Raw genomic sequence first — 23,611 nt, 5'->3', positions numbered from 1 at the left:
CCGGACTACAGAGCGCACCTGATTTTTAGCCGCTGGCACTAATTTTAGAAATAAAATCATTTTTTTAAATGTAAAGGCCGCACCGGATTTTAGGCCGCACCGGAATTTTCGGCCGCAGGTGTCCCACGTTGTAATATGAGATATTTACACAGAAAGATATTACACGTGAGGATTTTTTTAACTTTTAATTAAATCCATATGGTAACAAAAACAAATACATATTGCAAATGCTTTTTTTCGAACCGTGCCCGTACGCGGCTACTTTTAAATATACGTTGCGTATACTTCTTTACTGAACAACATTCCAATATCTCCTAACGACTGGTAAAAAATATATATACTGCAGCCTACCAGGAAAAGTTATTGATACCTTTAACTTAAAAGCAGATTTCGCTCGGATCCAAAGCCGCTCGCGGAATCCGCTCCCCCCCTCCTTTCCGTTTCATCGCAAACGGCATTTAAAAGCAGATTTCGCTCAGATCCAAAGCCGCTCCGCCGCTCCCCCCCCTCCTTTCCGTTTCATCGCAAACGGCATTTTCCCACAAGACGCCGCGAAACCGGGTGTGTCGTCATAGCATCCCGCGATGTAGTACAGAAAACAAATATAGTTTAAACTAAGAGGGTAGGTAGCACAATGCTTCGAGTGTTTTCCATGTTGATGAGGGTGAGTACAAATGACTGATTTACAATAATTTAATTGTGAAAGTGCGCTTGATTTATCGTACAATTTCATTGGACCTCTGTGAACTACTCATCAATTTTATTGGTCTACTGTTACGAGGCAAAATGTTTACGAGGCGGCATGAAAAAAACCTAGCATTAGCCGCTCTGGATTATTGGCCGCAAAGTTCAAAGCTGTTCAAAAATGTGGGAAAAAAGTAGCGGCTTAAAATCCGGAATCTACGGTAATTGTTTCCTTTATAGAAAGTCACTGAACTGACAGAGAAGGGAAACCGGACAGAGAGTTCCAGACTCTTCCTCAGTTTGGTGAATGGCAAAGGCTCCCGGGCCCGGAGGGCGATGTGGGAATCCTTTGTGATGTGGAGGACTGAGTTACCGAAGTTGGACAGGATACTGAGGAAATACAGGAGCTCGGTATGTTAAAAACACGCACTGAACCCAAAGGCACATTGAACTGAATAGTTGTAATTATTTTAGTTCTGTTTTCATGAACTCTTTTTTTGATTTAAACAGGTCCTGACCCAGAGGAATACATAAACATCGCACAAGGGTTGTCTGAGTTACCCACTGAACTGACAGGTGAGTGATGAAATGCTCAGTTCAAACCACATCTCAAATGTTAGACTGTGACTTGGCAGAATCTGGGAACGAAAATCCACCATCAATCATTCGCCGATCTCTGGTTTCAGGTTACAATTCAGATCATCTCTCGTTGCAGCCTGAACATTGCAAAGCGTATTTTTCCAGCTGTTCCAGCTGTTGATGTATTAATCCAGTCCTTGTGTCTCTGAACCCTCCACTCCGGGTCCTAACGCTCTGGGAATCCCCACACACCCCAGACAGGCTCCTGACACACTGTATGACCCTGTCCAGGTGACCTTTCTCTCTTCAGACCTTTCAGATTCCCAAGCAGCTTCTCCTTCGTAATAGCAGCTGCACTCAATTCTGTCCGCTGATGCTCTTTACAATTTGGAATTCTGCTAGTGACTTCCACAGAGTATGTCTGACATTTCCTTTTTCTCCCGTTACTAAATCTACAACTTCATTTTCCAGCGGTCCGATATCAACCCTCTACTTTTTTTACTCTTTATATATCTGGAAAAGGAGAAAAATCACTTTGTTATCCTCTCTTATGTTATTGACCATACCCTCGCATTTCCTGCACATTCACGTATCTCTTGGAGCATCTATGACATAGCTGCCTCCAACACGACCCAGGCTGTAAATTTCAGGCACACACCACCCTGTGAAAAATCTGCCCACATGTACTCTAAATTTACCCCATTTCACCTTTACCAAATGCCCTCTGGTATGACTCATCAATCCTAAGTTGAAAGCAAAATACAGGCTCTCTACCCAAAATCTTATCTCTCAATCTTATAAACATCAGGCAGATCTCTATTCTAACTCCAGAATAAACAATCCAAGTTTCTCAAAGCTCTACTTGCCTCACATGCCACCGAATCCAAGCAACATCCTGGTGAACCTGTTCTGCACCCTCTCCAATCATCCCCAGTGCTGGACAATCAGAAATGAACACAATACTCTAGATGCTCCCTAAAACCATAAGACTTAGGAAGATAATTAAGCCATTCAGCTCAGTGAATTTGCTCCGCAATTCCTCTCAACCCCATTATCCTGCCTTCTCTAAATGCTGACGCTCTTCCGAATCAGGAACATCTCTGAGTAAAGAAACCTCCATTTCCCGCATGTTCTGTTCCTGTTTTGACAGCATTGGTGTTTGCAGTGGACACCTGTGACTCCCCAGTGTGTAGCTTTGCCAAAATGCACAGTGTCCTGCTCTCCATATTTCCACACCAGGTCAGCAATAACATCGTCTGCTAATGATGCAAACAATGCTTTAAATATAGTGAAATGTTGTAACGGGAGTGCAGTCAGGATTGCAATAGGATATCCGGGGAACGTTCACCTTCATCAGTAATTAGTGTCAGAATATGAGGATTGGACATTTTTCTGAGACAATCATCGCTGTTAGTTCCTGTGACTGTGAACAGAATTTTACTTTCTGTCCTAATATCCATGGAAACATTGAATTAATTCATGTAATCTCAAACACTGAATATTGGAATGCAGTTATAAAGACCTTTGTCAGTTGAGCTAGTTAACATTTTGACTCTGTTCTCTGTTCCCATGAAGATGTTCAACAGAAACACAAGGAGACTCTGCGGGCACAAACTGAAACACTGAGAGTGAACACCATCCTGATGAGGGAGAAGGTGAAGGTTTTCCAGCTGGATGATCGATACACAAAGCTCACCGTCATTTCTACTCTTCGAGATCGGAGACTGGTGGAACACGAGCTGCTGGCAAGAGGCAGAGATCACGAGGATTATAGAGAGAAACATCTCCGTGGAGCATTAGAAAAAATACAGACTGCTCAGTTATTCCACAGCAGTTTTTCCCGGAGTAAATCCAAATCTGGGAGTTCTGCAGCAGTAGCCGGAGTGCCAGGAATCGGGAAAACAACAATGGTACAAAAGATTATTTATGACTGGGCCGAGGGGAAAATATTCCAACAGTTCCAGTTTGTCTTCAGTTTCAAATTCCGGGATTTAAACTCTATCAACTGCAGAATAAACCTGAGGGAACTGATACTGGATCAGTATCCTTACTTTGGGAATATCCTGAGAGAGGTCTGGAAGAACCCAGAGGGATTGCTGTTTATATTCGATGGTTTGGATGAATTCAAGCACAGAATCGATTTTGCGGACAGTCGGAGAGATACAGAACCCAAGCACCAGTGCCCAGATCCCGAGTGGTGGTGTGAAGTGTCTGACATAGTGTACAGTTTAATTCAGGGCAAGCTGCTCCCAGGGTGTTCAGTGCTGGTGACCACCCGCCCCTCTGTGTTACATTTATTGGAAAAGGCAAAGATCGGTGTCTGGGCTGAAATCCTGGGATTTGTTGGTGAGGAACGGAAGGAATATTTCATCAGGCATTTTGAAGATCAGACGGTGGCAGCAGCTGTTTTCAAACACGTGCAGGAGAACGAGATCCTGTACACCATGAGCTACAACCCCTCCTACTGCTGGATCCTCGCTCTGGCACTGGGCCCCTTCTTCACACAAAGAGTCAGGGACCCGCAGCGAGTTCCCAAGACCATCACTCAACTGTACTCCTACTATATTTACAACATCCTGAAAAATCACGGCCGTGAGATTGAGAGACCCCGTGATGTGTTACTCAGGGTGGGTCAGATGGCCTACAGAGGAGTGTCCGAGAAGAAGATTGTGTTTGCAGACGGAGATTTGATCAAGTTCAATCTGCAGCCTTCGCAGTTCCTGTCCGGGTTCCTGATGGAGCTTTTGGAGAGAGAGGATTCTGCCCACAGCGTGGTGTACACATTCCCACACCTCACCATCCAGGAGTTTGTAGCTGCAGTCGCACAATTCCTGACTGTACATCCCGAGGATATCCTGAAACTCCTCACTGAAGCCCACAAGACGGAAGATGGGCGATTTGAGGTATTTCTCCGTTTTGTTGCTGGTCTCTCCAACCCAATGACAGCTCGGGGCCTGGAGGAGTTTCTGGGTCCATTTCCTCATCAAACAACCTGCCGGGTGATTGACTGGGTGAAGGAGGAGGTTAAACGCCAGAGTGGAAACAAGAGGAGTGAAGCTGGTAGAAGGAGCCTCCTGAACACATTGCACTACCTGTTTGAGTCTCAGAATCGTGGACTGGCTCAGGCCGCACTGGGATCTCTGAAAACACTTTCATTCAGTGGAATGACACTGACCCCTATTGACTGCGCGGTCCTGTCTCATGCCATTGGACTCTGTGATACAATAAAACACCTCGACCTGGAGAAATGCAACATTCAGTGTGAAGGAATCCAGCGGCTGGGACCCGGGCTTCACAAGTGCCAGGAGTTGAGGTAACTTGATTTATCTCTCACTCAGAACTGTGAAACGGTTCCATTGTGCTGTTTCAAAGAAAACGGATTTGGGTAAAACTGCAGTAAATCAAATTGAGATGAATTGTGACAAATGCCACCCCCCTTCATCCCGTGCGATCACCCTTCCCCATCCCCCTTCATCCTGTGGGATCTCTCTTCCCCATCCCCCTTCCTCCTATGGAATCTCTCTTCCCCATCCCCCTTCCTCCTATGGAATCTCACTTCCCGATCCCTTTCCTCCTGTGGTATCTGTCTTCTCCATCCCCTTCCTCCTGTCGGATCACTTTCCCCATCCCCCTTCCTCCTGTGGGATCTCTCTTCCCAACTCCTTCCTCCTGTGGGATCTCTCTTCCCAACTCCTTCCACCTGTGTGATCTCTCTTCCAGATCCCCCGTCCTCCTGTGGGATCTCTCTTCCCCATCCCCTTCCTCCTATGGGATCTCACATCCCGATCACTTTCCTCCTGTGGTATCTCTCTTCTCCATCCCCTTCCTCCTGTGGGATCACTTTCCCCATCCCCCTTCCTCCTGTGGGATCTCTCTTCCCAACTCCTTCCACCTGTGGGATCTCTCTTCCCAACTCCTTCATCCTGTGTGATCTCTCTTCCAGATCCCACTTCCTCCTGTGGGATCTCTCTTCCCAACTCCTTCCTCCTGTGTGATCTCTCTTCCAGATCCCCCTTCCTCCTGTGGGATCTCTCTTCCCCATCCCCTTCCTCCTATGGGATCTCACATCCCGATCCCTTTCCTCCTGTGGTATCTCTCTTCTCCATCCCCTTCCTCCTGTCGGATCACTTTCCCCATCCCCCTTCCTCCTGTGGGATCTCTCTTCCCAACTCCTTCCTCCTATAGGATCTCTCTTCCCCATCCCCCTGCCTTCTGTGTGATCTCTCTTCCTGATCCCTTTCCTCCTGTCGGATCACTTTCCCCATCCCCCTAACAGAGGGATCTCTCTTCCCCATCCCCTTCCTCCTCTGGGATCTCAATAACCCATCCCCTTCCTCCTGTGGAATCTCCCTTCCCCATCCCCCATCCTCCTGTGGGATCTCTCTTCCCCATCCCCCTTTCTCCTGTGGGGTCTCTCTTCCCAACCCCCTTCCTACTGTGGGATCTCTCTTCCCCATCCCCCTTTCTCCTGTGGGGTCTCTCTTCCCAACCCCTTCCTACTGTGGGATCTCTCTTCCCAACCCCTTCCTCCTGTGGGATCTCTCTTCCCAACCACTTCATCCTGTGGGATCTCTCTTCCCTATCCACTTCCTCCTGTGGGATCTCTCTTCCCAACCACTTCCTCCTGTGGGATCTCTCTTCCCAATTCCTTCCTCCTGTGTGATCTCTCTTCCAGATTCCCCTTTCTCCTGTGGGATCTCTCTTCCCCATCCCCCTTCCTCCTAGGGGATCTCACTTCCCGAACCCTTTCCTCCTGTGGTATCTCTCTTCTGCATCCCCTTCCTCCTGTCGGATCACTTTCCCCATCCCCCTTCCTCCTGTGGGATCTCTCTTCCCCATCCCCCTGCCTTCTGTGTGATCTCTCTTCCCGATCCCTTTCCTCCTGTCGGATCACTTTCCCCATCCCCCTTACTGTGGGATCTCTCTTGCCCATTCCCATCCTCTTGTGGGATCTCTCATCACCATCACTCTTCTTCCTGAGGGATCTCTCTTCCCCATCCCCTTCCTCCTCTGGGATCTCAATAACCCATCCCCATCCTCCTGTGGAATCTCCCTTCCCCATCCCCCTTCCTCGTGTGGGATCTCCTTTACCCATCCCCCTTCCTCCTGTGGAATCTCCCTTCCCCATCCCCTTCCTCATGTGGGATATCTCTACCCCATCCCCTTCCTCATGTGGGATCTCTCTACCCCATTCCCTTCCTCGTGTGGAATCTCCTTTACCCATCCCCCTTCCTCCCAAGCGATCAATTTTCCCCATCCACCTTCCTCCTATAGGATCTCTCTTCCCCATCCCCCTGCCTTCTGTGTGATCTCTCTTCCTGATCCCTTTCCTCCTGTCGGATCACTTTCCCCATCCCCCTTACTGAGGGATCTCTCTTCCCCATCCCCTTCCTCCTCTGGGATCTCAATAACCCATCCCCTTCCTCCTGTGGAATCTCCCTTCCCCATCCCCCATCCTCCTGTGGGATCTCTCTTCCCCATCCCCCTTTCTCCTGTGGGGTCTCTCTTCCCAACCCCTTCCTACTGTGGGATCTCTCTTCCCAACCCCTTCCTCCTGTGGGATCTCTCTTCCCAACCACTTCATCCTGTGGGATCTCTCTTCCCTATCCACTTCCTCCTGTGGGATCTCTCTTCCCAACCACTTCCTCCTGTGGGATCTCTCTTCCCAATTCCTTCCTCCTGTGTGATCACTCTTCCAGATTCCCCTTTCTCCTGTGGGATCTCTCTTCCCCATCCCCCTTCCTCCTAGGGGATCTCACTTCCCGAACCCTTTCCTCCTGTGGTATCTCTCTTCTGCATCCCCTTCCTCCTGTCGGATCACTTTCCCCATCCCCCTTCCTCCTGTGGGATCTCTCTTCCCCATTCCCATCCTCTTGTGGGATCTCTCATCCCCATCACTCTTCTTCCTGAGGGATCTCTCTTCCCCATCCCCTACCTCCTCTGGGATCTCAATAACCCATCCCGTTCCTCCTGTGGAATCTCCCTTCCCCATCCCCCATCCTCCTGTGGGATCTCTCTTCCCCATCCCCCTTTCTCCTGTGGGGTCTCTCTTCCCAACCCCTTCCTACTGTGGGATCTCTCTTCCCAACCCCTTCCTCCTGTGGGATCTCTCTTCCCAACCACTTCATCCTGTGGGATCTCTCTTTCATATCCACTTCCTCCTGTGGGATCTCTCTTCCCAACCACTTCCTCCTGTGGGATCTCTCTTCCCCAACTCCTTCCTCCTGTGTGATCTCTCTTCTAGATTCCCCTTCCTCCTGTGGGATCTCACTTCCCGAACCCTTTCCTCCTGTCGGATCACTTTCCCCATCCCACTTACTGTAGGATCTCTCTTCCCCATTCCCATCCTCTTGTGGGATCTCTCATCCCCATCACTCTTCTTCCTGAGGGATCTCTCTTCCCCATCCCCTTCCTCCTCTGGGATCTCAATAACCCATCCCGTTCCTCCTGTGGAATCTCCCTTCCCCATCCCCCATCCTCCTGTGGGATCTCTCTTCCCCATCCCCCTTTCTCCTGTGGGGTCTCTCTTCCCAACCCCTTCCTACTGTGGGATCTCTCTTCCCAACCCCTTCCTCCTGTGGGATCTCTCTTCCCAACCACTTCATCCTGTGGGATCTCTCTTTCATATCCACTTCCTCCTGTGGGATCTCTCTTCCCAACCACTTCCTCCTGTGGGATCTCTCTTCCCCAACTCCTTCCTCCTGTGTGATCTCTCTTCTAGATTCCCCTTCCTCCTGTGGGATCTCACTTCCCGAACCCTTTCCTCCTGTGGTATCTCCCTTCTGCATCCCCTTCCACCTGTCGGATCACTTTCCCCATCCCCCTTCCTCCTGTGGGATCTCTCTTCCCCATCCCCCTGCCTTCTGTGTGATATCTCTTCCCGATCCCTTTCCTCCTGTCGGATCACTTTCCCCATCCCCTTCCTCCTCTGGGATCTCAATAACCCATCCCCTTCCTCCTGTGGAATCTCCCTTCCTCATCCCCCTTCCTCGTGTGGGATCTCCTTTACCCATCCCCCTTCCTCCTGTGGAATCTCTCTTCCCCATCCCCCTTCCTCGTGTGGGATCTCCTTTACCCATCCCACTTCCTCCTGTGGGATCTGTCTTCCCTATCCCACTTCCTTCTGTGGGATTTCTCTTCCCCATCCCACTTCTTCCTGTGGCATCTCTCTTCCCCATCCGCTTCCCCATGTAGAATTCTTTTCCTGATCTTCTTCCTCCCCTTCGATCTCCCTTCCTGATTCAGCTTCCTACTGCGCCATTTCTCTACTATATACACTTCCTCCTCTGGGATCTCTCCTCCCTATCCACTTCCTCCTGTGGGATCTCTCTTCCCAACCACTTCCTCCTGTGGGATCTCTCTTCCCAACTCCTTCCTCCTGTGTGAACTCTCTTCCAGATTCCCCTTTCTCCTGTGGGATCTCACTTCCCGAACCCTTTCCTCCTGTGGTATCTCTCTTCTGCATCCCCTTCCTCCTGTCGGATCACTTTCCCCATCCCCCTTCCTCCTGTGGGATCTCTCTTCCCCATCCCCCTGCCTTCTGTGTGATATCTCTTCCCGATCCCTTTCCTCCTGTCGGATCACTTTCCCCATCCCCTTCCTCCTCTGGGATCTCAATAACCCATCCCCATCCTCCTGTGGAATCTCCCTTCCCCATCCCCCTTCCTCGTGTGGGATCTCCTTTACCCATCCCCCTTCCTCCTGTGGAATCTCCCTTCCCCATCCCCTTCCTCATGTGGGATATCTCTACCCCATCCCCTTCCTCATGTGGGATCTCTCTACCCCATTCCCTTCCTCGTGTGGAATCTCCTTTACCCATCCCCCTTCCTCCCAAGCGATCATTTTTCCCCATCCACCTTCCTCCTATAGGATCTCTCTTCCCCATCCCCCTGCCTTCTGTGTGATCTCTCTTCCTGATCCCTTTCCTCCTGTCGGATCACTTTCCCCATCCCCCTTACTGAGGGATCTCTCTTCCCCATCCCCTTCCTCCTCTGGGATCTCAATAACCCATCCCCTTCCTCCTGTGGAATCTCCCTTCCCCATCCCCCATCCTCCTGTGGGATCTCTCTTCCCCATCCCCCTTTCTCCTGTGGGGTCTCTCTTCCCAACCCCTTCCTACTGTGGGATCTCTCTTCCCAACCCCTTCCTCCTGTGGGATCTCTCTTCCCAACCACTTCATCCTGTGGTATCTCTCTTCCCTATCCACTTCCTCCTGTGGGATCTCTCTTCCCAACCACTTCCTCCTGTGGGATCTCTCCTCCCAACTCCTTCCTCCTGTGTGATCTCTCTTCCAGATTCCCCTTTTTCCTGTGGGATCTCTCTTCCCCATCCCCTTCCTCCTGTGGAATCTCCCTTCCCCATCCCGTTTCTCCTGTGGGATCTCTCTTCCCCATCCCCCTTCCTCCTATGGAATCTCACTTCCCGAACACTTTCCTCCTGTGGTATCTCTCTTCTGCATCCCCTTCCTCCTGTCGGATCACTTTCCCCATCCCCCTTCCTCCTGTGGGATCTCTCTTCCCCATCCCCCTGCCTTCTGTGTGATCTCTCTTCCCGATCCCTTTCCTCCTGTCGGATCACTTTCCCCATCCCCCTTACTGTGGGATCTCTCTTCCCCATTCCCATCCTCTTGTGGGATCACTCATCCCCATCACTCTTCTTCCTGAGGGATCTCTCTTCCCCATCCGCTTCCTCCTCTGGGATCTCAATAACCCATCCCCATCCTCCTGTGGAATCTCCCTTCCCCATCCCCCTTCCTCGTGTGGGATCTCCTTTACCCATCCCCCTTCCTCCTGTGGAATCTCCCTTCCCCATCCCCTTCCTCATGTGGGATATCTCTACCCCATCCCCTTCCTCATGTGGGATCTCTCTACCCCATTCCCTTCCTCGTGTGGAATCTCCTTTACCCATCCCCCTTCCGCCCAAGCGATCATTTTTCCCCATCCACCTTCCTCCTATAGGATCTCTCTTCCCCATCCCCCTGCCTTCTGTGTGATCTCTCTTCCTGATCCCTTTCCTCCTGTCGGATCACTTTCCCCATCCCCCTTACTGAGGGATCTCTCTTCCCCATCCCCTTCCTCCTCTGGGATCTCAATAACCCATCCCCTTCCTCCTGTGGAATCTCCCTTCCCCATCCCCCATCCTCCTGTGGGATCTCTCTTCCCCATCCCCCTTTCTCCTGTGGGGTCTCTCTTCCCAACCCCTTCCTACTGTGGGATCTCTCTTCCCAACCCCTTCCTCCTGTGGGATCTCTCTTCCCAACCACTTCATCCTGTGGTATCTCTCTTCCCTATCCACTTCCTCCTGTGGGATCTCTCTTCCCAACCACTTCCTCCTGTGGGATCTCTCCTCCCAACTCCTTCCTCCTGTGTGATCTCTCTTCCAGATTCCCCTTTCTCCTGTGGGATCTCTCTTCCCCATCCCCCTAAATCCTAGGGGATCTCACTTCCCGAACACTTTCCTCCTGTGGTATCTCTCTTCTGCATCCCCTTCCTCCTGTCGGATCACTTTCCCCATCCCCCTTCCTCCTGTGGTATCTCTCTTCCCGATCCCTTTCCTCCTGTCGGATCTCTTTCCCCATCCCCCTTACTGTGGGATCTCTCTTCCCCATTCCCATCCTCTTGTGGGATCTCTCATCCCCATCACTCTTCTTCCTGAGGGATCTCTCTTCCCAATCCCCTTTCTCCCGTGGGATCTCTCTTTTCCATCCCCCTTCGACCTGTGGGAACTCTGTTCCCCATCCCACTTCCTCCTGTGGGATCTCTCTTCCCCATCCCCCTTCCTCCTGTGGGATCTCTCTTCCCCATCCCCCTTCCTCCTAGGGGATCTCACTTCCCGAACACTTTCCTCCTGTGGTATCTCTCTTCTGCATCCCCTTCCTCCTGTCGGATCACTTTCCCCATCCCCCTTCCTCCTGTGGGATCTCTCTTCCCCATCCCCCTGCCTTCTGTGTGATCTCTCTTCCCGATCCCTTTCCTCCTGTCGGATCACTTTCCCCATCCCCCTTACTGTGGGATCTCTCTTCCCCATTCCCATCCTCTTGTGGGATCACTCATCCCCATCACTCTTCTTCCTGAGGGATCTCTCTTCCCCATCCCCTTCCTCCTCTGGGATCTCAATAACCCATCCCGTTCCTCCTGTGGAATCTCCCTTCCCCATCCCCCATCCTCCTGTGGGATCACTCTTCCCCATCCCCCTTTCTCCTGTGGGGTCTCTCTTCCCAACCCCTTCCTACTGTGGGATCTCTCTTCCCAATCCCCTTTCTCCCGTGGGATCTCTCTTTTCCATCCCCCTTCGACCTGTGGGAACTCTGTTCCCCATCCCACTTCCTCCTGTGGGATCTCTCTTCCCCATCCCCCTTCCTCCTGTGGGATCTCTCTTCCCCATCCCCCTTCCTCCTAGGGGATCTCACTTCCCGAACACTTTCCTCCTGTGGTATCTCTCTTCTGCATCCCCTTCCTCCTGTCGGATCACTTTCCCCATCCCCCTTCCTCCTGTGGGATCTCTCTTCCCCATCCCCCTGCCTTCTGTGTGATCTCTCTTCCCGATCCCTTTCCTCCTGTCGGATCACTTTCCCCATCCCCCTTACTGTGGGATCTCTCTTCCCCATTCCCATCCTCTTGTGGGATCACTCATCCCCATCACTCTTCTTCCTGAGGGATCTCTCTTCCCCATCCGCTTCCTCCTCTGGGATCTCAATAACCCATCCCCATCCTCCTGTGGAATCTCCCTTCCCCATCCCCCTTCCTCGTGTGGGATCTCCTTTACCCATCCCCCTTCCTCCTGTGGAATCTCCCTTCCCCATCCCCTTCCTCATGTGGGATCTCTCTTCCCCATCCCCCTTTCTCCTGTGGGGTCTCTCTTCCCAACCCCTTCCTACTGTGGGATCTCTCCTCCCAACTCCTTCCTCCTGTGTGATTTCTCTTCCAGATTCCCCTTTCTCCTGTGGGATCTCTCTTCCCCATCCCCCTTCCTCCTAGGGGATCTCACTTCCCGAACACTTTCCTCCTGTGGTATCTCTCTTCTGCATCCCCTTCCTCCTGTCGGATCACTTTCCCCATCCCCCTTCCTCCTGTGGTATCTCTCTTCCCGATCCCTTTCCTCCTGTCGGATCTCTTTCCCCATCCCCCTTACTGTGGGATCTCTCTTCCCCATTCCCATCCTCTTGTGGGATCTCTCATCCCCATCACTCTTCTTCCTGAGGGATCTCTCTTCCCAACCCCTTCCTACTGTGGGATCTCCTTTACCCATCCCCCTTCCTCCTGTGGAATCTCCCTTCCCCATCCCCTTCCTCACGTGGGATCTCTCTTCCCCATCCCCCTTTCTCCTGTGGGGTCTCTCTTCCCAACCCCTTCCTACTGTGGGATCTCTCTTCCCAACCCCTTCCTCCTGTGGGATCTCTCTTCCCAACCACTTCATCCTGTGGTATCTCTCTTCCCTATCCACTTCCTCCTGTGGGATCTCTCTTCCCAACCACTTCCTCCTGTGGGATCTCTCCTCCCAACTCCTTCCTCCTGTGTGATCTCTCTTCCAGATTCCCCTTTCTCCTGTGGGATCTCTCTTCCCCATCCCCCTTCCCCCTAGGGGATCTCACTTCCCGAACACTTTCCTCCTGTGGTATCTCTCTTCTGCATCCCCTTCCTCCTGTCGGATCACTTTCCCCATCCCCCTTCCTCCTGTGGTATCTCTCTTCCCGATCCCTTTCCTCCTGTCGGATCTCTTTCCCCATCCCCCTTACTGTGGGATCTCTCTTCCCCATTCCCATCCTCTTGTGGGATCACTCATCCCCATCACTCTTCTTCCTGAGGGATCTCTCTTCCCCATCCGCTTCCTCCTCTGGGATCTCAATAACCCATCCCCATCCTCCTGTGGAATCTCCCTTCCCCATCCCCCTTCCTCGTGTGGGATCTCCTTTACCCATCCCCCTTCCTCCTGTGGAATCTCCCTTCCCCATCCCCCATCCTCCTGTGGGATCTCTCTTCCCCATCCCCCTTTCTCCTGTGGGGTCTCTCTTCCCAACCCCTTCCTACTGTGGGATCTCTCTTCCCAACCCCTTCCTCCTGTGGGATCTCTCTTCCCAACCACTTCATCCTGTGGTATCTCTCTTCCCTATCCACTTCCTCCTGTGGGATCTCTCTTCCCAACCACTTCCTCCTGTGGGATCTCTCCTCCCAACTCCTTCCTCCTGTGTGATCTCTCTTCCAGATTCCCCTTTCTCCTGTGGGATCTCTCTTCCCCATCCCCCTTCCTCCTAGGGGATCTCACTTCCCGAACACTTTCCTCCTGTGGTATCTCTCTTCTGCATCCCCTTCCTCCTGTCGGATCACTTTCCCCATCCCCCTTCCTCCTGTGGTATCTCTCTTCCCGATCCCTTTCCTCCTGTCGGATCTCTTTCCCCATCCCCCTTACTGTGGGATCTCTCTTCCCCATTCCCATCCTCTTGTGGGATCTCTCATCCCCATCACTCTTCTTCCTGAGGGATCTCTCTTCCCCATCCCCTTCCTCCTCTGGGATCTCAATAACCCATCCCGTTCCTCCTGTGGAATCTCCCTTCCCCATCCCCCATCCTCCTGTGGGATCACTCTTCCCCATCCCCCTTTCTCCTGTGGGGTCTCTCTTCCCAACCCCTTCCTACTGTGGGATCTCTCTTCCCAATCCCCTTTCTCCCGTGGGATCTCTCTTTTCCATCCCCCTTCGACCTGTGGGAACTCTGTTCCCCATCCCACTTCCTCCTGTGGGATCTCTCTTCCCCATCCCCCTTCCTCCTGTGGGATCTCTCTTCCCCATCCCCCTTCCTCCTTTGGGATCTCTCTTCCCAATCCCCTTCCTCGTGTAGGATCTCCTTTACCCATCCCCCTTCCTCCTATAGGATCTCTCTTCCCCATCCCCCTTCCTCCTGTAGGATCTCCCTTCACCATCCGCCTAACTCCTGTGGGATCTCTCCTTCCCATTCCCTTTCTCCCGTAGGATCCCTCTTTTCTATCCCCCTTCGACCTGTGGGAACTCTGTTCCCCATCCCACTTCCTCCTGTGGGATCTGTCTTCCCTATCCCACTTTTTTCTGTGGGATTTCTCTTCCCCATCCCACTTCTTCCTGTGGCATCTCTCTTCCCCATCCGCTTCCCCATGTAGAATTATTTTCCTGATCTTCTTCCTCCCCTTTGATCTCCCTTCCTGATTCAGCTTCCTACTGCGCCATTTCTCTACTATATACACTTCCTCCTCTGGGATCTCTCTTCCCAACCACTTCATCCTGTGGGATCTCTCTTCCCTATCCACTTCCTCCTGTGGGATCTCTCTTCCCAACCACTTCCTCCTGTGGGATCTCTCCTCCCAACTCCTTCCTCCTGTGTGATCTCTCTTCCAGATTCCCCTTTCTCCTGTGGGATCTCTCTTCCCCATCCCCCTTCCCCCTAGGGGATCTCACTTCCCGAACACTTTCCTCCTGTGGTATCTCTCTTCTGCATCCCCTTCCTCCTGTCGGATCACTTTCCCCATCCCCCTTCCTCCTGTGGTATCTCTCTTCCCGATCCCTTTCCTCCTGTCGGATCTCTTTCCCCATCCCCCTTACTGTGGGATCTCTCTTCCCCATTCCCATCCTCTTGTGGGATCACTCATCCCCATCACTCTTCTTCCTGAGGGATCTCTCTTCCCCATCCGCTTCCTCCTCTGGGATCTCAATAACCCATCCCCATCCTCCTGTGGAATCTCCCTTCCCCATCCCCCTTCCTCGTGTGGGATCTCCTTTACCCATCCCCCTTCCTCCTGTGGAATCTCCCTTCCCCATCCCCCATCCTCCTGTGGGATCTCTCTTCCCCATCCCCCTTTCTCCTGTGGGGTCTCTCTTCCCAACCCCTTCCTACTGTGGGATCTCTCTTCCCAACCCCTTCCTCCTGTGGGATCTCTCTTCCCAACCACTTCATCCTGTGGTATCTCTCTTCCCTATCCACTTCCTCCTGTGGGATCTCTCTTCCCAACCACTTCCTCCTGTGGGATCTCTCCTCCCAACTCCTTCCTCCTGTGTGATCTCTCTTCCAGATTCCCCTTTCTCCTGTGGGATCTCTCTTCCCCATCCCCCTTCCTCCTAGGGGATCTCACTTCCCGAACACTTTCCTCCTGTGGTATCTCTCTTCTGCATCCCCTTCCTCCTGTCGGATCACTTTCCCCATCCCCCTTCCTCCTGTGGTATCTCTCTTCCCGATCCCTTTCCTCCTGTCGGATCTCTTTCCCCATCCCCCTTACTGTGGGATCTCTCTTCCCCATTCCCATCCTCTTGTGGGATCTCTCATCCCCATCACTCTTCTTCCTGAGGGATCTCTCTTCCCCATCCCCTTCCTCCTCTGGGATCTCAATAACCCATCCCGTTCCTCCTGTGGAATCTCCCTTCCCCATCCCCCATCCTCCTGTGGGATCACTCTTCCCCATCCCCCTTTCTCCTGTGGGGTCTCTCTTCCCAACCCCTTCCTACTGTGGGATCTCTCTTCCCAATCCCCTTTCTCCCGTGGGATCTCTCTTTTCCATCCCCCTTCGACCTGTGGGAACTCTGTTCCCCATCCCACTTCCTCCTGTGGGATCTCTCTTCCCCATCCCCCTTCCTCCTGTGGGATCTCTCTTCCCCATCCCCCTTCCTCCTTTGGGATCTCTCTTCCCAATCCCCTTCCTCGTGTAGGATCTCCTTTACCCATCCCCCTTCCTCCTATAGGATCTCTCTTCCCCATCCCCCTTCCTCCTGTAGGATCTCCCTTCACCATCCGCCTAACTCCTGTGGGATCTCTCCTTCCCATTCCCTTTCTCCCGTAGGATCCCTCTTTTCTATCCCCCTTCGACCTGTGGGAACTCTGTTCCCCATCCCACTTCCTCCTGTGGGATCTGTCTTCCCTATCCCACTTTTTTCTGTGGGATTTCTCTTCCCCATCCCACTTCTTCCTGTGGCATCTCTCTTCCCCATCCGCTTCCCCATGTAGAATTATTTTCCTGATCTTCTTCCTCCCCTTTGATCTCCCTTCCTGATTCAGCTTCCTACTGCGCCATTTCTCTACTATATACACTTCCTCCTCTGGGATCTCTCTTCCCAACCACTTCATCCTGTGGGATCTCTCTTCCCTATCCACTTCCTCCTGTGGGATCTCTCTTCCCAACCACTTCCTCCTGTGGGATCTCTCTTCCCAACTCCTTCATCCTGTGTGATCTCTATTCCAGATTCCCCTTTCTCCTGTTGGATCTCTCTTCCCGATCCCTTTCCTCCTGTCGGATCACTTTCCCCATCCCCTTCCTCCCAAGCGATCATTTTTCCCCATCGCCCTTCCTCCCAAGCGATCATTTTTCCCCATCCCCCTTCCTCCTATAGGATCTCTCTTCCCCATCTCCCTTCCTCCTGTGGGATCTCTCTTCCCGATCCCCTTCTTCCTGTGGGATCTCTCTTCCCAACTCCTTCCTCCTGTGTGATCTCTCTTCCAGATTCCACTTTCTCCTGTGGGATCTCTCTTCCCCATCCCCCTTCCTCCTAGGGGATCTCACTTCCCGAACACTTTCCTCCTGTGGTATCTCCCTTCTGCATCCCCTTCCTCCTGTCGGATCACTTTCCCCATCCCCCTTCCTCCTGTGGGATCTCTCTTCCCCATCCCCCTGCCTTCTGTGTGATCTCTCTTCCCGATCCCTTTCCTCCTGTCGGATCACTTTCCACATCCCCATCCTCCCAAGCGATCATTTTTCCCCATCCACATTCCTCCCAAGCGATCATTTTTCCCCATCCCCCTTCCTCCTATAGGATCTCTCTTCCCCATCCCCCTTCCTCCTGTGGGATCTCTCTTCCCGATCCCCTTCTACCTGTGGGATCTCTCTTCCCCATCCCACTTCCTCCTGTATGATCTCTCTTACCCATCCCCCTTCCTCCTGTAGGATCTCTCTTCCCCATCCGCCTTCCTCCTGTGGGATCTCTGCTTCCCATTCCCCTTTCTCCCGTGGGATCTCTCTTTTCCATCCCCCTTCGACCTGTGGGAACTCTGTTCCCCATCCCCCTTCCTCCTGTGGGATCTCTCTTCCCCATCCCCCTTCCTCCTTTGGGATCTCTCTTCCCAATCCCCTTCCTCGTGTAGGATCTCCTTTACCCATCCCCCTTCCTCCTATAGGATCTCTCTTCCCCATCCCTCTTCCTCCTGTTGGATCTCCCTTCACCATCTGCCTAACTCCTGTGGGATCTCTCCTTCCCATTCCCTTTCTCCCGTAGGATCCCTTTTCTATCCCCCTTCGACCTGTGGGAACTCTGTTCCCCATCCCACTTCCTCCTGTGGGATCTGTCTTCCCTATCCCACTTCCTTCTGTGGCATCTCTCTTCCCCATCTGCTTCCCCATGTAGAATTCTTTTCCTGATCTTCTTCCTCCCCTTCGATCTCCCTTCCTGATTCAGCTTCCTACTGCGCCATTTCTCTACTATATCCACTTCCTCCTCTGGGATCTCTCTTCCCAACCACTTCATCCTGTGGGATCTCTCTTCCCTATCCACTTCCTCCTGTGGGATCTCTCTTCCCAACCACTTCCTCCTGTGGGATCTCTCCTCCCAACTCCTTCCCCTGTGTGATCTCTCTTCCAGATTCCCCTTTCTCCTGAGGGATCTCTCTTCCCCATCCCCTTCCTCCTCTGGGATCTTGATAACCCATCCCCTTCCTCCTGTGGAATCTCCCTTCCCCATCCCCCTTCCTCCTGTGGAATCTCTCTTCCCCATCCCCCTTCCTCGTGTGGGATGTCCTTTACCCATCCCCCTTCCTACTGTGGGGTATCTCTACTCTATCCCCTTCCTTGTGTGGAATCTCCTTTACCCATCCCCCTTCCTCCCAAGCGATCATTTTTCCCCATCCCACTTCCTCCAATAGGATCTCTCTTCCCCATCCCCCTTCCTCCTGTGGGATCTCTCTTCCCAACCCCTTCCTCCTGTGGGATCTCTCTTCCCAACCACTTCATCCTGTGGGATCTCTCTTCCCAACCCCTTCCTCCTGTGGGATCTCTCTTCCCTATCCACTTCATCCTGTGGGATCTCTCTTCCCAACCCCTTCCTCCTGTGGGATCTCTCTTCCCTATCCACTTCCTCCTGTGGGATCTCTCTTCCCAACCACTTCCTCCTGTGTGATCTCTCTTCCAGATCCCCCTTCCTCCTGTGGGATCTCTCTTCCCCATCCCCCTTCCTCCTAGGGGATCTCACTTCCCGAACCCTTTCCTCCTGTGGTATCTCTCTTCTCCATCCCCTTCCTCCTGTCGGATCACTTTCCCCATCCCCCTTCCTCCTGTGGGATCTCTCTTCCCCATCCCCCTGCCTTCTGTGTGATCTCTCTTCCCGATCCCTTTCCTCCTGTCGGATCACTTTCCCCATCCCCCTTACTGTGGGATCTCTCTTCCCCATTCCCATTCTCTTGTGGGATCTCTCATCCCCCATCACTCTTCTTCCTGAGGGATCTCTCTTCCCCATCCCCTTCCTCCTCTGGGATCTCAATAACCCATCCCCTTCCTCCTGTGGAATCTCCCTTCCCCATCCCCCTTCCTCGTGTGGGATCTCCTTTACCCATCCCCCTTCGACCTGTGGGATCTCCCTTCCCCATTCCCCTTCCTCGTGTGGGATGTCCTTTACCCATCCCCCTTCCTCCTGTGGGAGATCTCTTCCCCATCCCTCTTCCTCCTATGGGATCTCTCTTCCCCATTCCCTTCCTCGTGTAGGATCTCCTTTACCCATCCCCCTTCCTCCTATAGGATCTCTCTTCCCCATCCCCTTCCTCCTGTGGGATCTCCCTTCACCATCTGCCTAACTCCTGTGGGATCTCTCCTTCCCATTCCCTTTCTCCCGTAGGATCCCTCTTTTCTATCCCCCTTCGACCTGTGGGAACTCTGTTCCCCATCCCACTTCCTCCTGTGGGATCTGTCTTCCCTATCCCACTTCCTTCTGTGGCATCTCTCTTCCCCATCCGCTTCCCCATGTAGAATTCTTTTCCTGATCTTCTTCCTCCCCTTCGATCTCCCTTCCTGATTCAGCTTCCTACTGCGCCATTTCTCTACTATATCCACTTCCTCCTCTGGGATCTCTCTTCCCAACCACTTCATCCTGTGGGATCTCTCTTCCCTATCCACTTCCTCCTGTGGGATCTCTCTTCCCAACCACTTCCTCCTGTGGGATCTCTCCTCCCAACTCCTTCCCCTGTGTGATCTCTCTTCCAGATTCCCCTTTCTCCTGAGGGATCTCTCTTCCCCATCCCCTTCCTCCTCTGGGATCTTGATAACCCATCCCCTTCCTCCTGTGGAATCTCCCTTCCCCATCCCCCTTCCTCCTGTGGAATCTCTCTTCCCCATCCCCCTTCCTCGTGTGGGATGTCCTTTACCCATCCCCCTTCTACTGTGGGGTATCTCTACTCTATCCCCTTCCTCGTGTGGAATCTCCTTTACCCATCCCCCTTCCTCCCAAGCGATCATTTTTCCCCATCCCACTTCCTCCAATAGGATCTCTCTTCCCCATCCCCCTTCCTCCTGTACCCATCCCCCTTCTTCCCTCACTCTTCTTCCTGAGGGATCTCTCTTCCCCATCCCCTTCCTCCTCTGGGATCTCAATAACCCATCCCCTTCCTCCTGTGGAATCTCCCTTCCCCATCCCCCTTCCTCGTGTGGGATCTCCTTTACCCATCCCCCGTCGACCTGTGGGATCTCCCTTCCCATTCCCCTTCCTCGTGTGGGATGTCCTTTACCCATCCCCCTTCCTCCTGTGGGATATCTCTTCCCCATCCCCCTTCCTCCTATGGGATCTCTCTTCCCCATTCCCTTCCTCGTGTAGGATCTCCTTTACCCATCCCCCTTCCTCCTATAGGATCTCTCTTCCCCATCCCTCTTCCTCCTGTTGGATCTCCCTTCACCATCTGCCTAACTCCTGTGGGATCTCTCCTTCCCATTCCCTTTCTCCCGTAGGATCCCTTTTCTATCCCCCTTCGACCTGTGGGAACTCTGTTCCCCATCCCACTTCCTCCTGTGGGATCTGTCTTCCCTATCCCACTTCCTTCTGTGGCATCTCTCTTCCCCATCTGCTTCCCCATGTAGAATTCTTTTCCTGATCTTCTTCCTCCCCTTCGATCTCCCTTCCTGATTCAGCTTCCTACTGCGCCATTTCTCTACTATATCCACTTCCTCCTCTGGGATCTCTCTTCCCAACCACTTCATCCTGTGGGATCTCTCTTCCCTATCCACTTCCTCCTGTGGGATCTCTCTTCCCAACCACTTCCTCCTGTGGGATCTCTCCTCCCAACTCCTTCCCCTGTGTGATCTCTCTTCCAGATTCCCCTTTCTCCTGAGGGATCTCTCTTCCCCATCCCCTTCCTCCTCTGGGATCTTGATAACCCATCCCCTTCCTCCTGTGGAATCTCCCTTCCCCATCCCCCTTCCTCCTGTGGAATCTCTCTTCCCCATCCCCCTTCCTCGTGTGGGATGTCCTTTACCCATCCCCCTTCCTACTGTGGGGTATCTCTACTCTATCCCCTTCCTTGTGTGGAATCTCCTTTACCCATCCCCCTTCCTCCCAAGCGATCATTTTTCCCCATCCCACTTCCTCCAATAGGATCTCTCTTCCCCATCCCCCTTCCTCCTGTGGGATCTCTCTTCCCAACCCCTTCCTCCTGTGGGATCTCTCTTCCCAACCACTTCATCCTGTGGGATCTCTCTTCCCAACCCCTTCCTCCTGTGGGATCTCTCTTCCCTATCCACTTCATCCTGTGGGATCTCTCTTCCCAACCCCTTCCTCCTGTGGGATCTCTCTTCTCCATCCCCTTCCTCCTGTCGGATCACTTTCCCCATCCCCCTTCCTCCTGTGGGATCTCTCTTCCCCATCCCCCTGCCTTCTGTGTGATCTCTCTTCCCGATCCCTTTCCTCCTGTCGGATCACTTTCCCCATCCCCCTTACTGTGGGATCTCTCTTCCCCATTCCCATTCTCTTGTGGGATCTCTCATCCCCCATCACTCTTCTTCCTGAGGGATCTCTCTTCCCCATCCCCTTCCTCCTCTGGGATCTCAATAACCCATCCCCTTCCTCCTGTGGAATCTCCCTTCCCCATCCCCCTTCCTCGTGTGGGATCTCCTTTACCCATCCCCCTTCGACCTGTGGGATCTCCCTTCCCCATTCCCCTTCCTCGTGTGGGATGTCCTTTACCCATCCCCCTTCCTCCTGTGGGATATCTCTTCCCCATCCCTCTTCCTCCTATGGGATCTCTCTTCCCCATTCCCTTCCTCGTGTAGGATCTCCTTTACCCATCCCCCTTCCTCCTATAGGATCTCTCTTCCCCATCCCCCTTCCTCCTGTGGGATCTCTCTTCCCGATCCCCTTCTACCTGTGGGATCTCTCTTCCCCATCCCACTTCCTCCTGTATGATCTCTCTTCCCCATCCCCCTTCCTCCTGTAGGATCTCTCTTCCCCATCCGCCTTCCTCCTGTGGGATCTCTGCTTCCCATTCCCCTTTCTCCCGTGGGATCTCTCTTTTCCATCCCCCTTCGACCTGTGGGAACTCTGTTCCCCATCCCCCTTCCTCCTGTGGGATCTCTCTTCCCCATCCCCCTTCCTCCTTTGGGATCTCTCTTCCCAATCCCCTTCCTCGTGTAGGATCTCCTTTACCCATCCCCCTTCCTCCTATAGGATCTCTCTTCCCCATCCCTCTTCCTCCTGTTGGATCTCCCTTCACCATCTGCCTAACTCCTGTGGGATCTCTCCTTCCCATTCCCTTTCTCCCGTAGGATCCCTCTTTTCTATCCCCCTTCGACCTGTGGGAACTCTGTTCCCCATCCCACTTCCTCCTGTGGGATCTGTCTTCCCTATCCCACTTCCTTCTGTGGCATCTCTCTTCCCCATCCGCTTCCCCATGTAGAATTCTTTTCCTGATCTTCTTCCTCCCCTTCGATCTCCCTTCCTGATTCAGCTTCCTACTGCGCCATTTCTCTACTATATCCACTTCCTCCTCTGGGATCTCTCTTCCCAACCACTTCATCCTGTGGGATCTCTCTTCCCTATCCACTTCCTCCTGTGGGATCTCTCTTCCCAACCACTTCCTCCTGTGGGATCTCTCCTCCCAACTCCTTCCCCTGTGTGATCTCTCTTCCAGATTCCCCTTTCTCCTGAGGGATCTCTCTTCCCCATCCCCTTCCTCCTCTGGGATCTTGATAACCCATCCCCTTCCTCCTGTGGAATCTCCCTTCCCCATCCCCCTTCCTCCTGTGGAATCTCTCTTCCCCATCCCCCTTCCTCGTGTGGGATGTCCTTTACCCATCCCCCTTCTACTGTGGGGTATCTCTACTCTATCCCCTTCCTCGTGTGGAATCTCCTTTACCCATCCCCCTTCCTCCCAAGCGATCATTTTTCCCCATCCCACTTCCTCCAATAGGATCTCTCTTCCCCATCCCCCTTCCTCCTGTACCCATCCCCCTTCTTCCCTCACTCTTCTTCCTGAGGGATCTCTCTTCCCCATCCCCTTCCTCCTCTGGGATCTCAATAACCCATCCCCTTCCTCCTGTGGAATCTCCCTTCCCCATCCCCCTTCCTCGTGTGGGATCTCCTTTACCCATCCCCCGTCGACCTGTGGGATCTCCCTTCCCATTCCCCTTCCTCGTGTGGGATGTCCTTTACCCATCCCCCTTCCTCCTGTGGGATATCTCTTCCCCATCCCCCTTCCTCCTTTGGGATCTCTCTTCCCAATCCCCTTCCTCGTGTAGGATCTCCTTTACCCATCCCCCTTCCTCCTATAGGATCTCTCTTCCCCATCCCTCTTCCTCCTGTTGGATCTCCCTTCACCATCTGCCTAACTCCTGTGGGATCTCTCCTTCCCATTCCCTTTCTCCCGTAGGATCCCTCTTTTCTATCCCCCTTCGACCTGTGGGAACTCTGTTCCCCATCCCACTTCCTCCTGTGGGATCTGTCTTCCCTATCCCACTTCCTTCTGTGGCATCTCTCTTCCCCATCCGCTTCCCCATGTAGAATTCTTTTCCTGATCTTCTTCCTCCCCTTCGATCTCCCTTCCTGATTCAGCTTCCTACTGCGCCATTTCTCTACTATATCCACTTCCTCCTCTGGGATCTCTCTTCCCAACCACTTCATCCTGTGGGATCTCTCTTCCCTATCCACTTCCTCCTGTGGGATCTCTCTTCCCAACCACTTCCTCCTGTGGGATCTCTCCTCCCAACTCCTTCCCCTGTGTGATCTCTCTTCCAGATTCCCCTTTCTCCTGAGGGATCTCTCTTCCCCATCCCCTTCCTCCTCTGGGATCTTGATAACCCATCCCCTTCCTCCTGTGGAATCTCCCTTCCCCATCCCCCTTCCTCCTGTGGAATCTCTCTTCCCCATCCCCCTT

The 23,611-nt window shown here is 52.9% G+C and overlaps 1 protein-coding gene across 1 annotated transcript in view; it reads left to right on the top strand.

The window, feature by feature from the left end:
* LOC140720034 (NACHT, LRR and PYD domains-containing protein 3-like) overlaps window positions 1-23,611 on the top strand; it is an 81,478-nt gene that overhangs the window by 5,456 nt on the left and 52,411 nt on the right. Inside the window, exons 2-4 of the mRNA XM_073034934.1 lie at window positions 1,071-1,095; window positions 1,195-1,260; window positions 2,839-4,576. Coding sequence (XP_072891035.1) covers window positions 1,071-1,095; window positions 1,195-1,260; window positions 2,839-4,576 — 1,829 coding nt within the window. The remainder of the gene's footprint in view (window positions 1-1,070; window positions 1,096-1,194; window positions 1,261-2,838; window positions 4,577-23,611) is intronic.

Source organism: Hemitrygon akajei, unplaced genomic scaffold (genome assembly GCF_048418815.1).
Source record: "Hemitrygon akajei unplaced genomic scaffold, sHemAka1.3 Scf000035, whole genome shotgun sequence".
Taxonomy (NCBI): Eukaryota; Metazoa; Chordata; class Chondrichthyes; order Myliobatiformes; family Dasyatidae; genus Hemitrygon; species Hemitrygon akajei.
The sequence above is the reverse complement of the archived record's forward strand: the minus strand, read 5'-3'. Positions and strand labels throughout refer to the sequence as shown.